Raw genomic sequence first — 24,023 nt, 5'->3', positions numbered from 1 at the left:
CTAACAAATCACGAATTAATTTCTTGAAACTCAGTCAAAATCACTTTGCTTAGTGTGAGCTAAATCACTTAACAAAATTTTGCGTTGATTTTGTAATTCAAATCAAATTTAACAATTTTAAAGACTAAAGTATGAAAACCCACTTGCAGCAAAAAGTTAAACCATTCACGTTACTTGAAAATCCATACATTAAAATTTGAATAGATAAAGGAACAAAAATGTATTGATAAATCAAAACCCATGTACGAAAACATCGAATCAAGTCAATTACGGAAATCATACCGAACTTAGCATTTATTTGCAAAATATCCATAAGACATAGTTTATAGACTCATAATAGAACTTATTTAACTAACTCGGACTGAGTAAATCCGAAAATTTCGAATAACTGAATTCGAGCCTTAGTTATGCGAAATACCTGAAAAGAAAAAATTAAAGGGGTGAGCTACACGAGCTTAGTGTGAGTCCGAAACAAAAGTAAAGCGGCAATGATGAAGAAAACAAACAAATATACAAAAAACTCAATCAACACATCACACATATTCACATAAAATAAAATAGGTCATATCACATATATTCCAACGAAGTTCATACAGTCACAATATACTCGGATGCGAAACAAATGCACAAGTAAAAATCCCACCCAATTACCAACCAAAACACCACTCTGTCCCCCTACACACCACAAAAGGGATATGGTAGAACCTTCCACCCTGCACACCACATTGTGATCGTATGCCACTAAAATAAGGATATGCAGCTGAGCTGACATATATATTACGGTAATACCGCTATAACATAATATTGCAGTTAAACTGCTGAAACTAACTTCCTTCTCTTCACAACCAAAATCCCATATATTTATGCAAATGCAAAAATGCGCAATCATCATGCATACGGACATACTCATACTTAGAGAAACGGAACCAGAATTCAACATACTTGTGTTTCTGCTTCCATGAGGCGCAATGGGCTTTCATACCTGGTAGGCAAATCCCTAATAATGTTTTGGTCACCTATGAGATATTGCACTTTTTGAAAGGCAAGCGTTGGGGCAAGAAAGTAAATTTTGCTCTAAAACTTGATATGAGTAAAGTTTATGAAAGAGTAAAATGGGATTTCTTTGACGGGATGATTTTAAAGTTGGGTTTTCATATTGATTAGGTGACCTTAATTATGTGGTGTGTCGCTTCAGTCACTTACACAGTGGGAATCAATGGGAATAGCAGTGAATGTTTTGTGCCTTAAAGGGGTCTACGACAGGGTGACCCTCTCAGCCCTTATTTATTCTTACTATGTGCTGAAGGCTTTTCCACGATTTTGGCTGAGGCTAAGGAATGGAACTTAATATGGGGCATTCAAATAGTTAGAGGTCATTTGGCCATAAATCACTTATTCTTTGCAGACGATAGTATTTTTTTTGTATACTTCGAAGGAAGGTGCTGAGAATATCTATTGTGTCATTTTAGAATACGAGAAAACTTAAAGGCAGAAGGTCAATTATTACAAGTCATTGCTTTATTTTGTGGCAAATGTTGATGAAAGCGAGAAAGACATAGTGAGTACCATCCTGGGGTTTGAGTATCATCAAATCTGGAAAAGTATCTGAGTTTACCTATGATGGTGGGTAGAAAAAATGGGCATTTATGAATTACGTGGACAGATTTTGTAGTAGAATGGAAAGTGGGAATCTGCGGTTTTTATTAATGGAAGGAAAAGAGACTCTCATTAAAGTAGTATTGCAAGCTCTTCTAGTTTATACCATGCAATGCTTTCTTTTTGTTGAGAGATAGATTGCAATGCAACATGGAACCAGCAGCTAGCTACTGTCAAGATCAACAGCAGCAAAGCAACTGAAATGCAGCCATCGAGCTCAGCAACATTGCTTGGTGCACAAGATTGAATTTGACCCGAATGAAGCAACCAACTTTGCATATTCAGTTTTTTGTAATTTAGTTTGGTTCAACTTTAGTTTACTTACAAAGTTAGTAAAATTATGTTAGTGATATAATCTTTTGATGTAATGGCTGATTGGTCAGCTATTTTTTATTATCATTTCAGCTAGTGTTTAGGCTTGTATTAGTTGGAGCAGTTAAACAAATTAGGTAACTGTTAAGTTTATTTTGTAACTCCTTTATACTTCAAAATTTGAATGAAATACATAGTTGATCAGTTATAAATTTTACTGTGTATTCAAGCTTTGTTTTGCTGCTTTGTTTGCTTCACTTTTCTGATTCGATTCTTCATTATTTCTGTTTTGCAAATCTGTTGAAGCATGCTGCCTATGTTCCAAAAAATGGTATCATGAGCCCAAGTCTTTGAGGGGCCTTTGTCATTTGGTTGTTTTCAAACCAAAGCCAAAGTTTAAAACAGTTAAGACCGAAGCATCGAAGCATCTTAACTCAGACAAGCAGAATGAGTTTCACTCCACCACCACCATCAGTGTTCACTGGAGAAAATTATCACATCTGGATAGTCAAAATGAAGACATACCTCCAGGCACACGATCTCTAGAGTGTAATCGAGAATGATACTGAACCACCTCCATTGAGAGCCAATGGAGTGTCTGATGTGATATTCACTCGCATCATGGCCTGTGACTCACCAAAGCAGGCATGGGAGAAGCTGAAGGAAGAGTTCATGGGGACTGACAAGACAAGGCAACAGCAAGTGATCAACCTTAGGAGAGACTTTGAGAATTTTTGGATGAAGGAGTCTGAGACCATCAAACAGTACTCAGACAGAATAATGGCCATTGTCAACAGCATAAGGCTCCTTGGAGTGGACTTCACTGAGAGCAGAGTTGTTAAAAAGGTCATCACAACTCTCCCTGAGAAATTCGAGTCAAAGATCTCATCACTTAATGACTCGAGGGACTTATCAGCCATTTCATTGTCTGAGCTGATAAATTCCTTATATGCACTTGAGTAAAGGAGGGCAAATAGGCAGGAAGAGAATCCTGAAGCTGCTTTCCAGGCAAAAGCCAGTGAAGGCTCGAGTTTGAGTGCAAAAGGCAAAAAGCCTTGGCACAATAGGAGAGTCAAAATAGGAAGGGATGAAGCAAAAAGGGTGTTTCCACCATGTGTCCACTGCAAAAAGACAACACGCTCAGAGAAATATTGTTGGTTTAGGCCAGACATCCAATGCAATAAGTGTAAGCAGTTTGGTCATGTGGAGAAGGAGTACAAGGGCAAGCCAAAGGAGGCTACTCAACAACAGGCTCGACCTACTGAGGATCTGCAAGCTCAAGAGGAGCATGTGTTTACAGCAACCTGTTTTGTTGGCACAACAAAGGCCAGTAGTGATTGGCTATTAGACAGTGGCTGCTCACACCATATGGCAGCTGATGAGAAGCTATTTAAGAGCCTAGACAGAAGTTCTACTCGAATATCAGAATTGGAGATGGGAAGCTAATTGAGGCTAAGGGCAAAGGTAATGTGCTAGTTAGCACTAGTTCAGGTAACAAGCTAATCACTAATATGCTTTTTGTACCTGACTTAGACCAGAACTTGCTTAGTGTAGGCCAATTAGTTGAAAAAGGCTATACATTGGTCTTTAAAGATGGCTGCTGTATTGTTCAAGACATGCATGGCCAGGAGCTAGTTATGGTCTCTATGGCTGATAGGTACTTTATGCTGGATGTTAGTCAAGTGGAAAGAAAGGCTTACACCAGCCTAGCTGAAAGCACTGACTTGTGGCATAGGAGATTTGGCCATGCTAACCTCAGATCCCTTGATCTGTTGCATAGGCTAAATCTGGTTGATAACATGTCTAAGATTGAACCTAGTGGGACTGTTTGTGAGGTTTGTCAGCTTGGCAAGGAGGCTAGACTACCTTTTCCTACTGATAGTGCTTGGAGAGCTCAAAATAAGCTTGAATTGGTGCACTCTGATGTTTGTGGCCCTATGAGAACACCTTCAATCAGTGACAACAGGTATTTTGTCCTGTTTATAGATGAGCTAACAAGGTTGTGTTGGGTCTACTTCTTGAAGTAGAAGTCAGAGGTATTTGAGGCCTTCTGCAAATTCAAGGCATATGCTGAAAATCAGTCTGGCTGTAAAATTAGAGCCTTGAGGACTGATAATGGTTTAGAATATGTGTCTGATAAATTTTAGAAGCTTTGTGATAGTGCTGGGATTCACCATCAGCTTACAATAGTTTATACTCCTCAACAGAATGGAGTTTGTGAAAGAAAAAATAGAACTATGTTGAACATGGCCAGATGTCTGCTGTTTCAAAGCAAGCTTCCAAGTCAATTTTGGGTTGAGGCAATTAATACCTCAGTATACCTGCTCAATAGGTTGCCAACTCGAGCAGTCAAGGGCAAAACACCTTTTGAGGCTTGGCATGGAGTCAAACCAGTGGTAACACACCTAAAAGTGTTTGGCTGTGTGTGTTATGCTCTTGTTCCAGTGGAAAAGAAAACCAAGTTCGAGAGTAAGGCTATTCTAGGAATCTTTGTTGGCTATAGCAGTAACAAGAAAGGTTATAGAGTGTATGATCATTCAGCAAAGAAGGTCTCAGTCAGCAGAGATGTGAAGTTTGATGAGGAAAAGGTGTGGAACTGGAATGGTGCTGAAGCAGGCATGTCAGAAATGGACCAGTTGGACTTGGTTATTGACCCTTCAGAAGAAGGACCAAATGAAGATGCTGTTGATGATACACCAGTAAGGGGCACTAGGACCTTGGCTGTTGTTTATCAAAGGTGTAATGTTTCTGTGATTGAGCCTACATATTTTGAGGAGGCTGCCAAAGATGGAAATTGGATGAAAGCCATGGAAGTTGAGTTGGAAATGATTAACAAGAACCAGACATGGGAATTGGTGAACAGACCAGAACACAAGAAGGTCATAGGTGTTAAGTGGGTGTATAGAGCCAAATACAATGCTGATAACTCTTTGAACAAGCACAAGGCCAGGCTTATGGTGAAGGGCTACAGTCAGCAATATGGAGTTGACTTCTTGGAGACATTTGCTCCAGTAGCAAGACTGGACACAGTCAAGCTCCTATTTGCTTTAGCAGCTCAGAAACATTGGAGGGTTCACCAATTGGATGTGAAATCAGCATTTCTAAATGGTTTTCTCAAGGAGGAGATCTTCATCGAGCAACCAGATGGTTTTAAGATAGCTAGACATGAAGACAAAGTGTACAGATTGAGAAAGGCCCTTTATGGCCTGAAACAGGCACCAATGGCCTAGTATGACAGGGTTGATACTTACTTGTCTAAGCTTGGATTTGTAAAAAGTCCTAGTGAACCTATCCTTTATGTAAGAAGTCAGAACAGGAGACATTGCTGATTGTTTCCTTGTATGTGGATGATTTATTAGTGACAGGGAGCAAAGTTGAGCTCATTGATGAGTTCAAGATTCAAATGCAGTAAGTATTTGATATGACTGATTTGGGGATCATGACATACTTCCTTGGCATGGAAGTTCACCAGTCTGATCGAGGCATCTTCATCAGCCAACACACATTTGCCTTGAAGATCCTTGGTAAATTTTGCATGCAAAACTGTAAAACAGTAAACACACCAGTGGCTCAAGGTGAAAAATTGACTAGCAGTGGTGATTAGGAAAGGATTGATGAGAGGCACTATCGAAGCCTAATAGGTTGCTTGTTGTATCTAACAGCAATTAGGCCAGACATTATGTTTCGTGTTAGTTTGCTATTGAGGTTCATGCACTGCTATAATGAGGCTCATTTAAAGGCTGCAAAGAGGGTCCTTAGATATGTTAAAGGGACAGCAAACTTTGGTGTGGTGTTTGAAAGTGGAAAAGAGCTAAGACTTGAAGGTTACTCAGACAGTGACTGGGCAGGATCCCTTGATGACATGAAGATTACCTTTGGATACTTCTTCACACTTGGATCGGGCATGTTTTGCTGGAGTTCAAAGAAGCAACAGACTGTTGCTCAGTCCACAGCTGAAGCAGAGTATATTGCAGCTGCTGCAGCTGTCAATCAGGCCATTTGGCTCAGGAAACTGCTTCAAGACCTTAATGAAACTCAAGCTGAAGCAACTGAAATTTAGGTGGACAATCAATCAGCAGTTGCTATAGCTAAAAACCCTATGTTCCATAGTAAGACTAAACACTTTAAGATTAAATTGCATTTTGTGAGAGAGGCTGAACAAACAAGGGAAGTCAGCCTAGTTCATTGTAGCTCAGGGGCACAATTGGTTGACATGCTAACTAAGCCCTTAGGAGTTGCTCGATTCGAGGCATTGAGAAGTGCAATTGGTATGTGTTGCATACAGTCCAAGGAGGAATGTTGAGAGATAGACTGCAATGCAACATAGAACCAGCAGCCAGCTACTGTCAAGATCAGCAGCAGCAAAGCAACTGAAATGCAGCCATCGAGCTTAGTAGCATTGCTTGGTGCACAAGATTGAATTTGGACCGAATGAAGCAACCAACTTTGCATATTCAGTTTTTTGTAATTTAGTTTGGTTCAACTTTAGTTTACTTACAAAGTTAGTAAAATTATGTTAGTAATATAATCTTTTGATGTAATGGCTGATTGGTCAGCTATTTTTTATTATCATTTCAGCTAGTGTTTAGGCTTGTATTAGTTGGAGCAATTAAACAAATTAGGTAACTGTCAAGTTTATTTTGTAACTCCTTTATATTTCAAAATTTGAATGAAATACATAGTTGATCAGTTACGAATTTTGCTGTGTATTCACGCTTTGTTTTGTTGCTTTGTTTGCTTTTCTTTTCTGCTTCGATTCTTCATTGTTTCTATTTTGCAAATCTGTTGAAGCATGCTGCCTATGATCCAACACTTTTTCCAAAAATGTTGTGTACCAAGCTAGAAAACGTGCTCAATAATTTTTGGTGGAGTAATACTAAATCGTTAAAAGGTATTCATTAGAGTTCTTGGAAAAATTTATGTTTACCGAAATCCATTGGGAGCTTAGGTGTTAGGATCGTCCCGATTAAGCAACGAACAAGTAAAAATAGTAGAAGAAATTGAGAAGATGAACACACAAATTTAACGTGGAAAAACCCCTCAAAAGAGGATAAAAAACCACGGGCAAAGATAATTTTACTATAATGGCAAAAGAATGAAGAGTACAAAAGATGGAGATAAAAACTAAACCCCGAAAACCCGAAAAACAAAGAACCCTCAAACGTAAACACAAAATTCTCTGAATGTGTTATGAGTTCTAATCTAATGGGTGTCTCTTAATTTCTAAGATTGTAAAGGAGCCTATTTATAGGCTAAATTAGTAAGTCAAATAAACTATACTAATAAATGCTAAATATATTATACTAATAAATACTAAATCTTCTAGAAAGAAAATATATTTTTGTTTAACTTGACTTGCAAGCAATCTCTTAGAATTTGGGTCACACAATTCTAACAATCTCCACCTTGACACAAATTCTTTCAATGCCATCTTTGCCAAAACCCGCCACGGGCCTATCTTGAACTATGCAGGGAATTAACTGAGTCGAATCTATGCTTAGAAGTTGGAAGACTTCTAGCCTTCGACTTGTGCACTGCCAAATCAAAACTAACCCGGGTCTGATTTTCACGAATACAGTGCCCTAACTTTTCAAAACCTGCATCCAAAAAAGAACCTCTCTTCAATGAAACGGTCATACCTTTTTCCCTCCTATGACCAAGTTGCCTCCGCTTCAAATGAGTTGACTTTGACTCTGTAACGGACGAGGGACGTCCGATTTCACCGGTCACTGTAGAACCTTCCAGAATATAAAGACTGCCGATTCTTTTACCTTTTAACAAAATGAGAGCTCTACGAGATACTTTAATGTCGCTCGACTCGATGTTGATTCTGCATCCTTTCAAGTCTAAAATACTCAAAGAGATGAGATTCTTTCGTAAATCAGGTACATACCTGACATCTGAGAGTGTCCTAATTGTCCCATCGTGTATCCTAATTTTAACAGTACCAATACCGATTATTTTACTAGATGAATCGTTTCCCATGTGCACAACTCCACCTTCAACTGAACTGTATGTGGAGAACCATTCTCTATTGGGACACATGTGGAAAGAACATCCTGAATCTAGGATCCACTCAAACGTAAGCTTGGAGTTATCGCTCGTTGACACTAACAAGAAATCATCACCGCCTTCATCGACCAAATTAGCACCAGCTACATCTTCCTCGTTACTCTCAGCAGCTCTTTTATTTCGCAGTTTATAACAATCTGCTTTGACGTGACCTAACTTTTTGCAATAGCGACACCTTTTGTCTCGTTTCTTTGATGCCACCAAAACGGAAGCTTGTCTATCTGCTTTGCTATTCAAATCAAACTTATTGTCGAGTTTGTCTCTACTCAACAAATGACCCTTCACATCTTCGAACGAGAGTTTGTCTCTGCCATAAATCAGGGTCTCCCTGAAAGACTTGTATGAAGAGGGTAAAGAGCACAATAATAGCATAGCTTGATCTTCATCGTCAATATGAACCTCAACGTTCTTTAAATCATTTAAAAGAGTAATGAATTGACTGATGTGATCTTTAAGAAGCTCACCTTCGTTCATGCGAAACGTAAATAGACGTTGTTTCAACACTAAACGGTTAGCCAGAGACTTAGTCGCATAAAGAGTTTCTAACCTTTTCCACAAGGCGAATGAGGTCTTCTCCATCAATACCTCCTGCAATACTGTATTCGCGAGGCACAACTGGATTGCAGACAAGGCCTTTTCATCAAGCTCTTCCCATTCTGTTTGATTTAGATTCTCAGGCTTTTTCCCTGTAACAACCTTTTTCAAGCCATTTTGAACTAGAATTGCCATCATCCGAACTTGCCACAGATTGAAATTTGTCTCACCATCGAACTTCTCAATTTCAAACCTTGTTGCTGCCATCTCTGACCGGGCTGATCTATGAAAGTTAAACTAGCTCTGATACCACTTGTTAGGATCGTCCCGATTAAGCAACGAACAAGTAAAAATAGTAGAAGAAATTGAGAAGATGAACACACAAATTTAACGTGGAAAAACCCCTCAAAAGAGGATAAAAAACCACGGGCAAAGATAATTTTACTATAATGGCAAAAGAATGAATAGTACAAAAGATGGAGATAAAAACTAAACCCCGAAAACCCGAAAAACAAAGAACCCTCAAACGAAACACAAAATTCTCTGAATGTGTTATGAGTTCTAATCTAATGGGTGTCTCTTAATTTCTAAGATTGTAAAGGAGCCTATTTATAGGCTAAATTAGTAAGTCAAATAAACTATACTAATAAATGCTAAATATATTATACTAATAAATACTAAATCTTCTAGAAAGAAAATATATTTTTGTTTAACTTGACTTGCAAGCAATCTCTTAGAATTTGGGTCACATAATTCTAACATTAGGGTTTCACGATTTTGCAATGTTTAATTTATCTTTGTTAGCTAAATAGTGTTGGTGCATTTGGACTCTACCAAACTGTTTATTAGCCAGGGTATTAAAAGCACGCTATTATCCACATAAAGAGTTTTTAACTACTGGGTTAGGATCTCACCCTTCCCTTACCTGGAGAAGCATTCTAAGTTCCAAGGGTTTGCTTGGAAAGGGACTAGGATGGCGCATTGGCAACAAGGACGCAGTGAAAATATGGAACGACCTTTAGATTCCTGGACCTGGGGATGGTAGAATTAGATGTCAGAAAATTGATATCAGATACACTAAGGTGTCTCATCTAATTCACTTAGAAAGTTGTACCTGGATGGAAGACGTCATTCGCGAGCTCGCAGATGCTGATCAAGCTGAAGCTATTCTGTCAATTCCACTGACTAGGTGAAAACCACTCGATATCATGATTTGAAGGTTTGAAGGATCGGGGGTGTATACAGTAAAGAGTGGTTACAAGCTAATTTTACATGATAAATTACAATCACTGAGAGATTTCCCTACTGCTATGAAAACAACTATTAAAACTTTTTTCTCTGAATTATGGGCACTACAACTGCCTCAGAAGATAAAGATTACATTGTGGAAAGTTTACTACGATTTCATGCCTGCGTATGCTAATCTCAACAAACGTAACATTCCCACTCCTTTGTTTGTCCGCTATGTCAAGAGAGTACGGAAGTTGTAGACCACTTGCTGCGTTTTTGCTCGGTCACAAGCTAAATTTTGACGATTTTGCAAATTATAGTGCCCTCTGTGTTGAAACACTCAGATTACAGAACTTGGTTATTTCAGACTTTCCATATTGCAAATGATAGATCTAGAAAATTGTCGGCATTAACTATCTGGTCTATTTGGTTTGCACGAAATCGGTTTGATTCATAAAGGCATAAGACAAACAGTAAATGAATTATCGGGGTTCATTTCGGGCTATCTACATGAAATTGATGCTCTAGAGGCTATGAGGACTACTATTTGCCCCTCTATGCATGCTATTTGGAGACCACCTAAACCAGGCTTATTAAATTAAATTTTGATTCCTCTTTCTATGTCTTGGCCAAGGAGGGGCGCTGTTTATTTGAAAGCGGTAGACTGGTCGCACTACTCTACAATGCCCTAATCTGGGTTACTAGCTTTGGCTTTTCAAAAAAATTTGTCTTTCAGTCCGATGATAATACCGAAGCTTCGCTCTATACTGGGTTTTCTTGATGTTTCATGGAGTTAACTCGTATCTAGGTTCTTTAGAGAGTTTGTAGCCGGATCCATGGCTTGGAGGGTCTAGGGAGGATCTGTTTTCTGTTGATTGGGGTTAATGCTTTAGGTTTTGTTTGTTTGTATTTCTTCTGTTTTGGCTTTAATTTGGGTTGCAGACTTCTTTAATTGCTGCTTGTTTCCCGATGTCTGTGTTTTGGGACACGTTTGGGTTTATTTCCTGCACAAAAGCTTCCTTTCTTTTACTCTACGCTACTACTAGAAGGGTATGCATGACCTTTTGAACTTTGTTAGTGGAAATAGTGGAATCTTAATTAGATAATTTTTGTTATTTCTAATTTTTTTGATTAGTCTATTTTTTAAAATTTACAACCACGATGTTTCTTGAGTTTAAAAGGAAAAATATGTTCCCTCGATCAAACCCAATAATTCTTATACTCTATTGATTTTTGAAAATTATTCTCTATATTTTAATTCAAAGACATCAAGTTGAATTCCTCTAAAATATTTCAAAAAAAAGAAGAAGATGAGTTCACCTAAATAGGTGAAGAGCTAAAGAAAGAAGGAAGGTAAAGAGGAGGGTAAGATGCCAAAGGAAGTCGAGTGTTGAGGACTGTTTAGGGTTGCTAAAAGGTAGAAAAAGATCATTTCTCATCGTTTTGGAGGGTCTTTATAGAGGGGAGGTCTCGTACTCAGTGGCGCCATGTCATTGACAAATGCGGTACATGGTGATTGTGTGGCCGGTCAGGTGGCAAAGTTGTTGTGCGTGGCTTGTCCTCATACATGGTACTATTCTAATATTCTCTTGGCTGAGGTAGTATGAAGTTGTTATGCTCAATGATCCCTTGGTGGTCCCCTCTTGAAAGTGAGTGCGTTCCGGCTATAAGCAAGTGGCCTGGAAGATGAGGTTCCGAGTGGTTAGTCACCCAAGACCAACCTAGTGCTGTAAGGTAGTGAACCGTCTGAGTAATATTCAAGTGCGAAGCTAAGTATTGGGAGGCAAAAGATCATACATGAGTGCCTACAAGTACTTTCTCATGGTGCCACGTTAATGAATAGGGATATAATAGGTATAATTTGATACTTCGTCAAAATAAAGTAATTTATTCTGTTGAAATATTTGTACACTAAAATTTCGAGTATTGCTAAAGTAAAATAATATAATAATTACTATAAGCACTAGGATTAGTATGAAGAAGAAAAGAAGGTAGAGGATCAGTACAATCAGCCTAATGAATTGAATAATTGTGGCACTGGGCTAATTATTTTTCCCTCATTCACGGAGTGGAATTCGCCTGCTTCTTTTTCCAGACATGATATGTAATGTCCACTTTTTCTAACAAAAATGATTTTAAGCCAAAACAGATCAAACATTTACAAAATCACCCTGTTCCACATGCCCCAGCTTTTTCTTCTTTTTATATAGATAACACATTTAAAATGGATTAAATGCGAAATTGATAAATTCACGTCTCCTTTTGGAACTAAATTTCAGCCACAAACACACCTCGGGGGCTGTTTAGATTCTGTAAAATCAAAGATTACCCGAAGAGGGAGTCAATTGCGCCGATCAGTCCGTGATGTGCCTTTTTCTTTTTGTCCATTTTTCCCTTTACCTTAACAACTAACTGTTTCCTTTTTCATTCAAAAACAAAAGCTGTATTCAATTACTTGTTTCTTTTAAATACACTCTTTCATATTCCTTCCATTTAATCCTAATTCTTTCGTTTGATTTTACCAAGTTAAGTATGATCAGATTTCAGTACATTTGACTTAATCCGAATTCAAAACTAAATTTGTAAGAATTCAAAGCTGGGCTCAACCTGTTATTGCGTTAGAACATTCTACGCCCCGTCATGCATGTGTGTCGGATTGGATACCTTCACAATTCTCTTTATTCGTGTAACATTTTTTTTCAATCATAATCGTTTTATATACTGTATATCGTATGAAAAGTGAAAACTATGTGGGTTGAAGGTACAGGAAAAGTTGCAGGGTTTAGGGTAGCGTGGGAAATGGGATGGGAATGGGCAATTGGCCAAATGGGAAAGTGTGAAAACTCATTTAACTACCAATCCTAGTCCTAACTAATCCACTAGGATCAAGTATGTCCCCCGTTTTCACACTACGCTCCCATAGAAGTAATTTTAAATTCATCAATTTCCTAATTTCCCTTTTTAAACATGTCTGTCCTATTTATGTCGTTCATACCTAAAATGTTAACTTATAAAAAATTTCTTTAACATATTAAAAGTGCGGAGAGATATGATAATAACAAAATTTAAACGTTTGGGAGCTTAACTACTATTAAATTTAAAATAACATTTTTTTTACATTAATAACGTATATAATCTAAATGTGTTCATGAGTTTGACGACCTATCCGATCTTATCAATTCCATCCAATCAACTTGACTTGCTTTAAGTTGGCTTGATTTAACTAACCAATGCATACCTCTAGCAATATATAGCATGTGAAATTATATCATAGCTTTCTATTAGAGAGAAGTTTTAGTTTTATGAAATTAATTTATGACAACTTATATGAATTCATTTACTATGTTATATTGGGCACCAACACATTTGGATAATGACCAAAATATCTCTACATAGTAAATCACATTATTTTTAGAATAATTTTATCATTTTATACTATTTATATATAAAATAAAATATATATATATAAAATAAAATTTAAACCCAGTATACTCCAGCTTTTAATCAAAATATTATTTTTTATTTATATTATTATTTTATAAATATATTTATTAAGTAATTTTATTTTATATCCAAATCACTGTTAAAAAGAACACATCAGTAAAGTTATTGACTAGATTCTAAAAAATAGGTATATTGATGTACAGCATTCTTTCTAAATTTTATAAATATAATCAAGTAAAAGAGAAAAAGAAATTATAATAAATATTTCCTTTGTGTAGAAAAGTTAAAGCTAGTATTATTAAAATTATTGCATTAATATCTTATTAAAAATTGTATATTTATAACCATATATCATTTTTGCTAGGATAAGCATCCCCCCCAAATTAATGCATAATTTCATAGTGGAGTGGGAAACCAAGAAAAAGAGAGCAGTGGCATTCATGTGAATCCACAAAATAATCACGGCCAAAATAGTAAATCAGATTCCATTTTAGATGCTACAAATGCCATCTCCACTGCCTTTCTCACTCACACCTATCATCTCCCTTCTTAACGACGACTCGAATTCTAAAAAAGAAAAAAACCTACAACATGAAACCCCTCTTCTCCGTCCCATTCTTAACCTTCCTCTTCTTCCATTTCTACTCAGTCCCGACCCTCAGTTCCTACGTATACGACACTAGCGCCACCACCACCAACGTCATCAACTCTACAGATTTCATTCGTACAAGCTGCTACGCCACCTTGTATCCCGATATTTGCTATACTTCCCTTTATGGCTATGCCAACGCCATCCAACAAGACCCAGCTCGTCTAGCTCGTGCCGCCATTAGTGTCAGCCTCTCTAAAGCTCGTAACATGGCAGTCTACGTCTCTAACCTCTCCCGGGAAGCCGATTACGGCGCCGACCCAAGAGCCAGCGCAGCCTTGCACGACTGTTTCTCGAACATGGGTGATGCAGTGGATGAAATCCGTGGGTCGCTGAAGCAAATGCAACGGGTAGTGGCTCCAGGTTCGGAGTCTTTCAGGTTCCAAATGGGGAATGTCCAGACATGGATGAGCGCGGCTTTGACGGATGAGGAGACGTGTACGGACGGGTTCGAGGATGTGGCGGGTGGGCCAATGAAGACGGAGGTCTGCAAGAGGGCGGCTAAAGTGAAGAAGTTTACGAGCAATGCTTTGGCGTTGGTTAATAGTTACGCAGAAAAGGGCACAGTGTAATCCGCAAATGAAATGAAAAGGGTATAATTTCTAAATTAGCTGATGCCTATTGTTGAATGTTTTTTTTTTTTAAATGTACATTGGTTTCGGACATATCGATAATGTTTTGGTTGGTGATAGTAGTTTGGAGTTTCTGTTTTTCTTTACGTGACAGAGAGCTTTCTGGATTGTAACTCTAACCGAGTTTAAATATTTGAATGAACATAAAAAATTTCTACCACACTCCCGCTTTTATTTACCTAAAATGTTTAAATATAATTATTCTTGATAAAAAATAAATATAAAACGAAATTACCTTCAACATTTTGATGTGACAAATAAATTATTCAAAAATTATTTATATTTTAATTAAAAATTAAAATGAAGTTATGTAAAAATATTCATATTTTTTAACCACCACATTAGCTGAATGAAAATATAATTATTAGGAATTCATTATATCCATTGTGGTTACAACAAATTTTAATTCTTTAATATTTTATTTTTACAATACAAAATAATTGAATTGAAATTATACTCTCTTGTAATTATAAAGAATTATAATCTTTTAGACGTGTTTAGTTAGTTGGTATAAATTATAATTATACAGTTAAATAATTTATATTTTAAAAAATACTAATTGCTATAAAAATTATTAGTATGATAAAAATAATTTCTAAACAAGTAATAAATTTAAAATCAAATCATCATATGTATTATGTTAGTCTAAAAAAATAGTTGATACTACGAATATTAATAAAAATAACTAGAAAAACAAACATCATATATAATTTTATCTAATTGTTCTAGTATATATTTGTTGGGTTATTCCCTCTTTAATATTTAACATATACTTCTTATTATCATCTGTTGGTCCTTGACCAAACTCATCCATCATCATTTAGATTTGAGTATTATGCATCGTAAATATTATCAACATTTACTTTTTACATGTACTCTTCAAAGTATGAATTATCTCAATTCCACCTATGATTAAAGTTATAAAATGTGCAATATGCTAGTACGATCCAACTTTTTTTTATGCTATACTAAGGTGATGTTAATATGAGAAATATATCTTTCTTAAAATAGCATATGTCTTCTTAACAACATTTCGAAGACTAAAATATCTCAAATTAAAGAGTTCTTGAGTTATATATGGTACTTGTGTTTAGCATCATTCTCTCAAATGGTTTCATATCTCACGACATGGTATAAAAAATCTTTTGTATTTGCATAATTAGCATCGACCTTATAATATTTGGGTTCACAGTCTAAATAGTCTGTACCTATAAAAACTAATATAAATTTAATTTGGAGAAGGACTTGTGCTAGATTATATCTCTTTTTATAATACGTAAATTATGTTAAAATAATAAAAAAATATAATATATAACCTTTTTAATTTTTTTTATAAATTTTCCAATAACTTTCATAACATTTTATAAAACTTTTTATAAATAATATAATTTTTGTAATAACTTTAATATAAATAAGTAATGATAAAAAACTATCACATTTTTTATGAATAAGTATATTATTTTTATAATATTTAATATTGACACATTAATAATTTATGTCTATACTTCTTGACTATAATTTTTTATATATAAATATATTAGAACACTTTTATAACATGTAAATTGTTTTTATAATAAAAATTTTTTACCATAACTTTAGAATTTTTGAAGATTTAAATAATATAATTTTTTTTATAAATTTATAAAATACAAAAATTATTTTTTAGAATTTATAATATAAGAAATTTTTTTCCATAATTATCTCAAACACTCATGCGTGTCTATGCTTATAATATATATTTTTTATAACTTGTAAAAGTTAATATTTTTAAAATTAGATTTGGATGTAATTACCTATGTAATTATTCCAATTCTCATCCCCTAAGAATTGTAAAGTGGGGTGCTCCAATTACACCAAATTTAGTGGACCCATCAATTACTGTGGTTATCCAAACATGTCACCACTGTGTAATTATAAGCAATTACACCTAAATCCAATTACTAAATGGCTTTCCAAATATTATCTAAATGTGTTTGGTTGACAGAGTTTAATTACATCATAATTTCCTACATCACATTTGGTAGTATAAATTGTTAGACAACGATATAAGGGCAAAACACCATTAAAAGCCCTTTTTTTTAAATTTACCGAAATGGGCCCGGTATATTATTATTTACCGGAATGGACCATTTTCCCCGAAAACGCATCCACGTTAGCGCGATGTCAGGGGACGTGGCAGAAAAACGCGTCCTCAAGGGCGCGCTTTGTCCACGTGGACAAAAAGCGCTCTGACGTGGACACGTTTTGTTGCCACATCAGCGCGTCCTAAGGGATGCGTTTTCCCCGCGCGTGAACAGTGCCAACGATAAAAAAAACTATAAAAACCCCCCACCCCTTCATTTTTTTCACAAATTAATCCTTTTCTCAATTATTTTCTCAATTTCCTCTCAATTTCCTCTCAAATTGCTCTCAATTTCCTTCCAAATTTCTCTCAAATCCATATTTAATCTCAATTTGCTCTCAATTTGCTCTTAAATTTCTCTTAATCCCTATTTTTAATTATTTTAAAAAAATTTAATTTTTTTAAATCGTAAAAATTTGTACGAATTTAGCAATGGTCGGAGAATTGATTCGTCTTGATAACAAGCACATATTCATCGAACAAATAAGAATGGTAAGTGTTAAATTTATTTTTTAAATATTATTTAAGATTTTTTTATTTATGCATTTTTAAATAATTATTAATTTATTATTTGTTATAAAAGTCTGTAGATCGGATATTGGAATGCTATATCCGGAATATGCATGGTCCTCCATCACCGTTGGTAGAGAATTACTTGCGGGAAGTAGGTTTTTGGCACGTGGTGATGGTAGGCTGGGGATGCAAGTTGGACCCGAAACTTATCAGTGCGTTGGTTGAGAGGTGGAGACTCGAGATGCACACATTCCATCTTCCATGTGGAGAGTGCACTATCACTTTGGAAGATGTCAATCTGCAATTGGGATTGCCGGTGGACGGGTACCCAGTCACCGGGTATGTTTAATCTGGCGATTGGGGAGCGGTGTGCTACGAGCTTTTAGGCGCTATTCCAGAGAAAATTAACGGAGGTCGGATCGAGATGGGTTAGTTACGAGGCACATTCTCGGATCCGGATGGTGATTCAACCGAAGTAGAAAGAATCTGATATGCTCGGGCATATATTCTTCAGATAATTGGAGGTTATCTGATGCTAGACTTGTCACGGAACATCGTACATCTAAGATGGCTGCTGAAACTCGTTGATTTTAGAGCAGGTGGTGAATTGAGTTGGGGGTCTGCCGTGTTGGCAACATTATATCGAGAGATGTGCGGGGCGACACGACCGAGTAAAGCAAAAATCAGAGGTTTCCTGTCAGTACTACAGTCATGGGCACGGTTTCGTTTTCTATTCCATATACATTCCCACTCATAACGAGGTAAATTTTATATTAGATTTTACAATTATTACGTAGATTTTTAAAAATAATAGTATGCTAAAAATTTTATTTAATTAGGTGGAACCATCCGACAAGTTATGCTCGATTACCTACCTCTCTTGAAGATATACGGCTTTTATTAGACCAACGGTCGGAAGCACAAGTAAGTATTAAATAAAATGGATATTTCCATAATGAGATAGTCAATTGGTATTTAGTATTTAGTACATAACTAATATTTCCATCATGGTCATATAGTTTGAATGGACACCATACGAGGATCCAGTAATTCGGGCAGTAATTCCGGATGAGTACTTGAAAAATCCAAACGGTTGGCATGTGAAAGTCCCATTGGTCAACTTTGCGACTGTGGAGATGCACCAGTCGGACAGAGTATTACGGCAATTTGGATTCCGACAACCAATTTCCGTGGCACCTAAGGTGTTGGATGATCATCACAAAATTGACCTACGGCAATTGCATACGGATTGGCCGAGATTCTGGTCACACTAAATCCAAATGTGGGAAGATCGGTATGACTATATACCTACTCGGGAACCAATCATCGTTCCAAAATTAGGGTGCGTGCCGGAATACATGTCATGGTTTAGGATCAATGGGAAGCCGTATTTACTCTCGCCAGAGGAGAAGCAGCGGCAATTGTGTGTCCAAAGGGAACAACGTGGCCCTTTAAATCTAAGAAGAAGGGACGACGACGTAGGCACATCAACGAGGCCCAGAAATTCACCCGGCCCATCATCAGCGCCCATAACTTCATCAGGCCCAGCAACAGCAACAGCACCAGCACAGTCACTCGACCCAGTAGTTCAACCGATGATACCCACGGCGCAGCCTTTTCAGATGATGCCATGTGCGTATCCTAACCCTTTTATGTATCCTAACCCTTATATGTTTCCTTTTTCTAGTCCCATGGTAGGTTAGAGTCAATGGCCCGGTTCATCTCCATTTTTGACTACGCCGATTGGACTGCCAATGTATAGGCCATTGTCGCAGGAGAGATCGCAAGAGGGGCCGTCGGGGAGCTTTTTTTTTACCAAACACCATCACCGTATGGGTTTCAAACACCTTCGCATTGGTGAGGCAAACACCTCCACATTCACTATTCTATCAGTGTGGCTCATCGTCCCAACACCGACAACCAGATCCCGTACCGGATGAACTAGAATCCCCTCGAAAGTTGGACAAAGAAGGAATCCAGCGCGTAACCGTCGACTACCGCCGTGTGGCACTAAATCTGGCGGGCACGGATATTGATTTTTATTGTAAAATATTTGTACAAAATAGTTTATATTAATGTAATAAAATATAAAATAGTTTAATTTGAATATTTTGATATTATTTGATGTAATAAAATACAAAATAGTTAATATTCTTAATAATAAAAATTATTTTAAATAATTCAATATGTTGAACACTTGGCATATTATTTCATTTCACAAAATAGGCAAATATTCTTACTAATACAAAGTTGTTTACAATGACGTTCAACTATTGCGATTTGGGCATGATCGTCTTGTATGGCTTAGATTCTTACACCATCCGCACAACTTGCCTTGACTGGCTATTTCTCGGATATCCATATTGTTACGTATTCTAGTCGAGCAAGGTTGACCCTTTGATTTACGACGTAATTTTCTATCCGGTAATAACCTAAAAGGAGCGCACGATACGGGCGGCCACTTACGTTCATCTGGGACCAGTGGGAAAACGTGTCTCTAGATGTTGTACATGTTTTCTAATTTGTACACTTCGTTGACATAGCTCATCAGATCCAAACGGAGAATCTGACAAGCTGCAATTACATGAGCGCATGGATAACGAAGTGCATCAAACATCCCATAGTCGCAAGTCCTATTTCGCAAGTCTTATTTCGCAAGTGTACACAATATTGCCCGCCAATAACACCTTGGCGCGGTCTGTCAAACTCTGTCACGCGAAACTATAAGTTGTCTCGATTGTGACACACTGTGTGCATGGTGTTCGATCGCGCCTTGGCCTTGTTAATTTCTTGCAATACATTACTGCACCATACATGGCCTCCCTGCATCTGGCCTGCATAACTCGCTGCTCGCTTTGGAAATAGCGCCGCCAAATAAAAATATGTCTCTTGCACAACCAATGTTATCGGTAGATGGCGCGTTCCTTTTAGAATAGAATTTATGCATTCAGCCAAGTTTGAGGTCATATGACCATATCGTAGGCTGCCGTCGTATGCTTGTGCCCATTATTCGAAACGTATGTTGCAAAGGTAGTCTGCGCCTTCACTGTTAATTGAATGCAAAACTGCCAACATCTCGTGAAAACGGTCTTTATTTATTTCATACCCTGCCAATATAAGTTCATAGCGAATATTACATACCACTTTTTCGTTTACAATAAATTCAAAATGACAAATGAAATAATATTAATAGAGACTAAATACCCATGTTGGTCACTTGTCGTCGTTCGCTCTTAGATGGATATTGCCTGTAGTAGTTGGAAGCAACGTGCCTTAGGCAATATTAATGGTGTGTGCGCTGCCATAAGCTTCCCTATCGATCAAATGCAGCTAGTATACTTGTACCCCGATCTAAAATAACACAGATATCAAGTTGAGGGCACACATGCCTCCTTAACCTAGATAGAAAGAAATCCCAGTCATCAGATGACTCCCCTAGTGTTATTGCAAACGCAATTGGAAGAATTCTCCCACCGCCATCCTGTGCCACTGCAAGCAATAGTCGATGAGTATACCTACCAAACATAAAGGTACCGTCAATTTGTACCAATGACTTGTAGTATGGAAATGCGTCTCGACATTGCTTAAAGATCCAAAATAGATGTTTGAACACTTGACATCCACATAGCAATCGGTCGTTGTAGTACGCATTTTTCGTTTCAAGGTCTGTGATGCAACCTAGGACGTATCTTTCTAGCATTTGACACCAATGCTATATTTCATTATATGAAGTGTCCCACCCACTAGGCATCTTCTCCAATGCCTTCTGCTTAACTATCCAAGCCTTGCTGTAAGAGGGCGTGTACCCCATTTGGCTACAAATATTGACAATTAAGACCGGCACTAAACTCCTAGGATCTGCCTTTACCGTGGGTAGTATCAAGCTAGCTAACATAGCTGAATCCATCTTGGGATGATCTTGAGAAACACATATAAATGGAGTACATTAAATAATGCAACATTACATAATAACAGTATTATTCATAAACCGTCAATACTGTACCTGCAGCATATATATGTGGACCTTTGTACTTTTTTATCTCCCACAACCCTGTCATTATTATCAATGAGGCACAGATTTTCCATGAACATGTGTCGTCTTGCACGGCACACTTTGCCTTAAACTTATCAGATTTGGATTTAACCATGTGGTAGTTAACGCCGTTGGTGATGCTATTTTATTTCAAAGCACCAATAAAAGTATCCTTGTTGGAAAACTAATTACCAACTTCAAATTCACCCAAATCTAGCCCCAAACTTGTACGATCACGCAACAGGTGTGGTAGCTCTGGAAACTCCAACGCATCATCTGCAGACAGATCGACATTATGCATGTGGGCTGAAGGTGAGTATACTCTGAATCGTGAATTTTCTTTTTCATCTAAACTCCTTTCAGCATCTTCAAATTCTGTTGGAATAGGCTCCGGTTCAGAAAATAAGCCAACTTCTGTACCATCGGGCCCGGGCTCTCGAGGTGGATCTACATCGGAGTCATCTTCTAACCCAATATCATCTGCAATGTACGAGGTCCGTCGTAGGGAGTACATCATTCCTTCTTCTGGGCATTTCATAACGTCCCTAATTGGATGTAGATTGCCAACCACTAGAACTTTATGTCGTTCCCTAGTATGTATTTCCATCATCATACATCGAGCCATCGACGTACATGTCCCATCCACGGACAGAGTGTCTTGAAGGGGATGTACATTCCACATCGCTACCAAACATGGGCTGTTCCGTGTTTTGTAACCTACTAACTGAGTGTCGGCCAGGGGTCGTGTATACCTTTCGAACACCAGTCGCAAGTACATCATTTGGCGATGTAAATTTTACATATAACTCAATATAAGGTGCTCCACTAGTAAGATGAGTCTGCACCATTGCCTCCAAGCTACGAGCACCTTTTATGTCGAACGAGTCATATGTCACCGGATCAACAGAAGAACAAAATCGATACGTAATAGACAGAACTTTCATTGGCATCATTCCAAAAATTTTACGCCTAATTCTTTTACGAAGTTCTGTCAAATCTATGTTTTGGTTAAAAACCAGTCGCACTGTATTCTCGATAAAAAACAACACCGTTCTCGATGTGGCAAACTTCACCATCATAGTAAATAACAACACTAATACGTTCACTCATCTTTAATTTCTAACCTTCTTAGCCTCTGTAAATTATTTTTGCTGTAACTTATGAAATCTGAGAACATTTTTTGCCTCATTTATAGCTTTAGCCCAAACATTCTATTGTAGCAAAAGCGCGTCCACGTGGGAGCGATTTCAAAAATTCTTTCACTAAAACATCCTGCTTGAAGCGTTTTTATACTATTTGTTCAGAAACGTTAACTCGAAATTATTTTTTCAGGACTTCCTGTAGCAAAAGCGCGTCCATGTGGGAGCGATTTCAAAAATTCTTTTGATAAAGCATTCTGCTTGAAGCGTTTTTATACTATTTGCTCAGAAACGTCAACTCAAAATTATTTTTTCAGGACTTCCTGTAGCAAAAGCGCGTCCACGTAAGAGCGATTTCAGAAATTCTTCTGATAAAGCATTCTGTTTGAAGCGTTTTTTATACTATTTGCTCAGAAACATCAACTCAAAATTATTTTTTCAGGACCTACTGTATCAAAAACGCGTCCTCGTGGGAGTGATTTCCTTAATAAATTTTTAATTAAATTACTCACGTAACCCTAAACCCTAATTTAATTGATTTTTTCTTAAAAAAACCATAAACACGAAACCTAATCCAATTTTGAAAAAATTATAATTAATTTAATTAAGAAAGCCTAAACCCTAATCCCTTATTCGTTTAATTTTTTCTCCAAAACCCTAAAAACCCTAAACCCTAATCGTAACCCTAAAAACCCAAAACGTGGGAGAAACGGGCAAAACGCGTCCCCAGGGGAGCGCTTATGTGGCAGCAAAACGCGCCCTTGAGGGCACGGTTTATGTCCACGTAGGAAAAGCGCGCCCTCAGGAACGCGTTTTTTTGCCACGTCCCTAACATCGCGCTGACGTGGATACGTTTCCAGGGAAAATGATCCATTCCAGTAAATAATAAAATACCGAGCCCATTTCGGTAAATTTAAAAAAAAAAGGGCTTTTAATGGTGTTTTGCCCACGATATAATTTTAAATGCTAAAAAATAATATTAATTAATATAAAAATTATCAAAAATACTTGAGGAAAAGATTTTCTAAACAGGTAACAAAATTTGAAACCTACTTATCATATGTAATATATTAGTCTAAGAAAGAATCGACAATACAGTTACAAATAAAATCAAAGTAACGAAAAAATATTATACGCAATTTTTATCTAATTACTCTAGCATTCCATATTTGTTGAGTTGTTTTCTCTCTAAAATTTAGTGTATACTCTTTGTCATCATTGGTTGATCATTGAACAAGTATGAATAAGTCACGAATCACGAGTCAACCAGACACCTACTTAGTTATGAAATTATTACATACCCATATTTTTACAAAGTAACAATATTAATAGGGTGTTTTTGTTTTTTCATGTTCTTTTAGTAAAATAATACTATGATAATATTTGAACTTAAGACAAATCAATTTTAAATTTAACTTAACCATTTCTACCAATATCTCATTTAACTTTAATGTACACTTTTTATAAATATATTATTTACATATTTTTTTTCACTCACAACATGGGTGTGCTATAGGACTAGTTTATATTTAAGTCCTTGACTAAAGTATTAAAACAAGCGAATCGGATATCAACTCAATTGAAAACTACTAAAATATCATTTATATATATAAAACATGTTATATTATTATGAAGATATTTTTATCTTTTTATATTTTTATGTACAATCACTAAAAACTCAATTATG

The 24,023-nt window shown here is 36.7% G+C and overlaps 1 protein-coding gene across 1 annotated transcript; it reads left to right on the top strand.

The window, feature by feature from the left end:
• The first annotated feature begins 13,695 nt into the window (after positions 1 to 13,695).
• LOC107909897 (21 kDa protein) lies at positions 13,696 to 14,689 on the top strand. The gene has a single exon (XM_016837594.2). The coding sequence runs from the start codon at positions 13,840 to 13,842 to the stop codon at positions 14,467 to 14,469; it is 630 nt and encodes a 209-aa protein (XP_016693083.1). The 5' UTR covers positions 13,696 to 13,839; the 3' UTR covers positions 14,470 to 14,689.
• The last annotated feature ends 9,334 nt before the right edge of the window (positions 14,690 to 24,023 follow it).

This window comes from Gossypium hirsutum, chromosome D02, assembly GCF_007990345.1.
Source record: "Gossypium hirsutum isolate 1008001.06 chromosome D02, Gossypium_hirsutum_v2.1, whole genome shotgun sequence".
In the NCBI taxonomy this organism is placed as follows: domain Eukaryota; kingdom Viridiplantae; phylum Streptophyta; class Magnoliopsida; order Malvales; family Malvaceae; genus Gossypium; species Gossypium hirsutum.
Note: the sequence above shows the minus strand (reverse complement) of the source record. Positions and strands in the feature narration are given on the sequence as shown.

Bases quoted from the DNA above. Each gene is read 5' to 3' on its own strand.
- LOC107909897 (XM_016837594.2), top strand. From the start codon at position 13,840: ATGAAACCCCTCTTCTCCGTCCCATTCTTAACCTTCCTCTTCTTCCAT.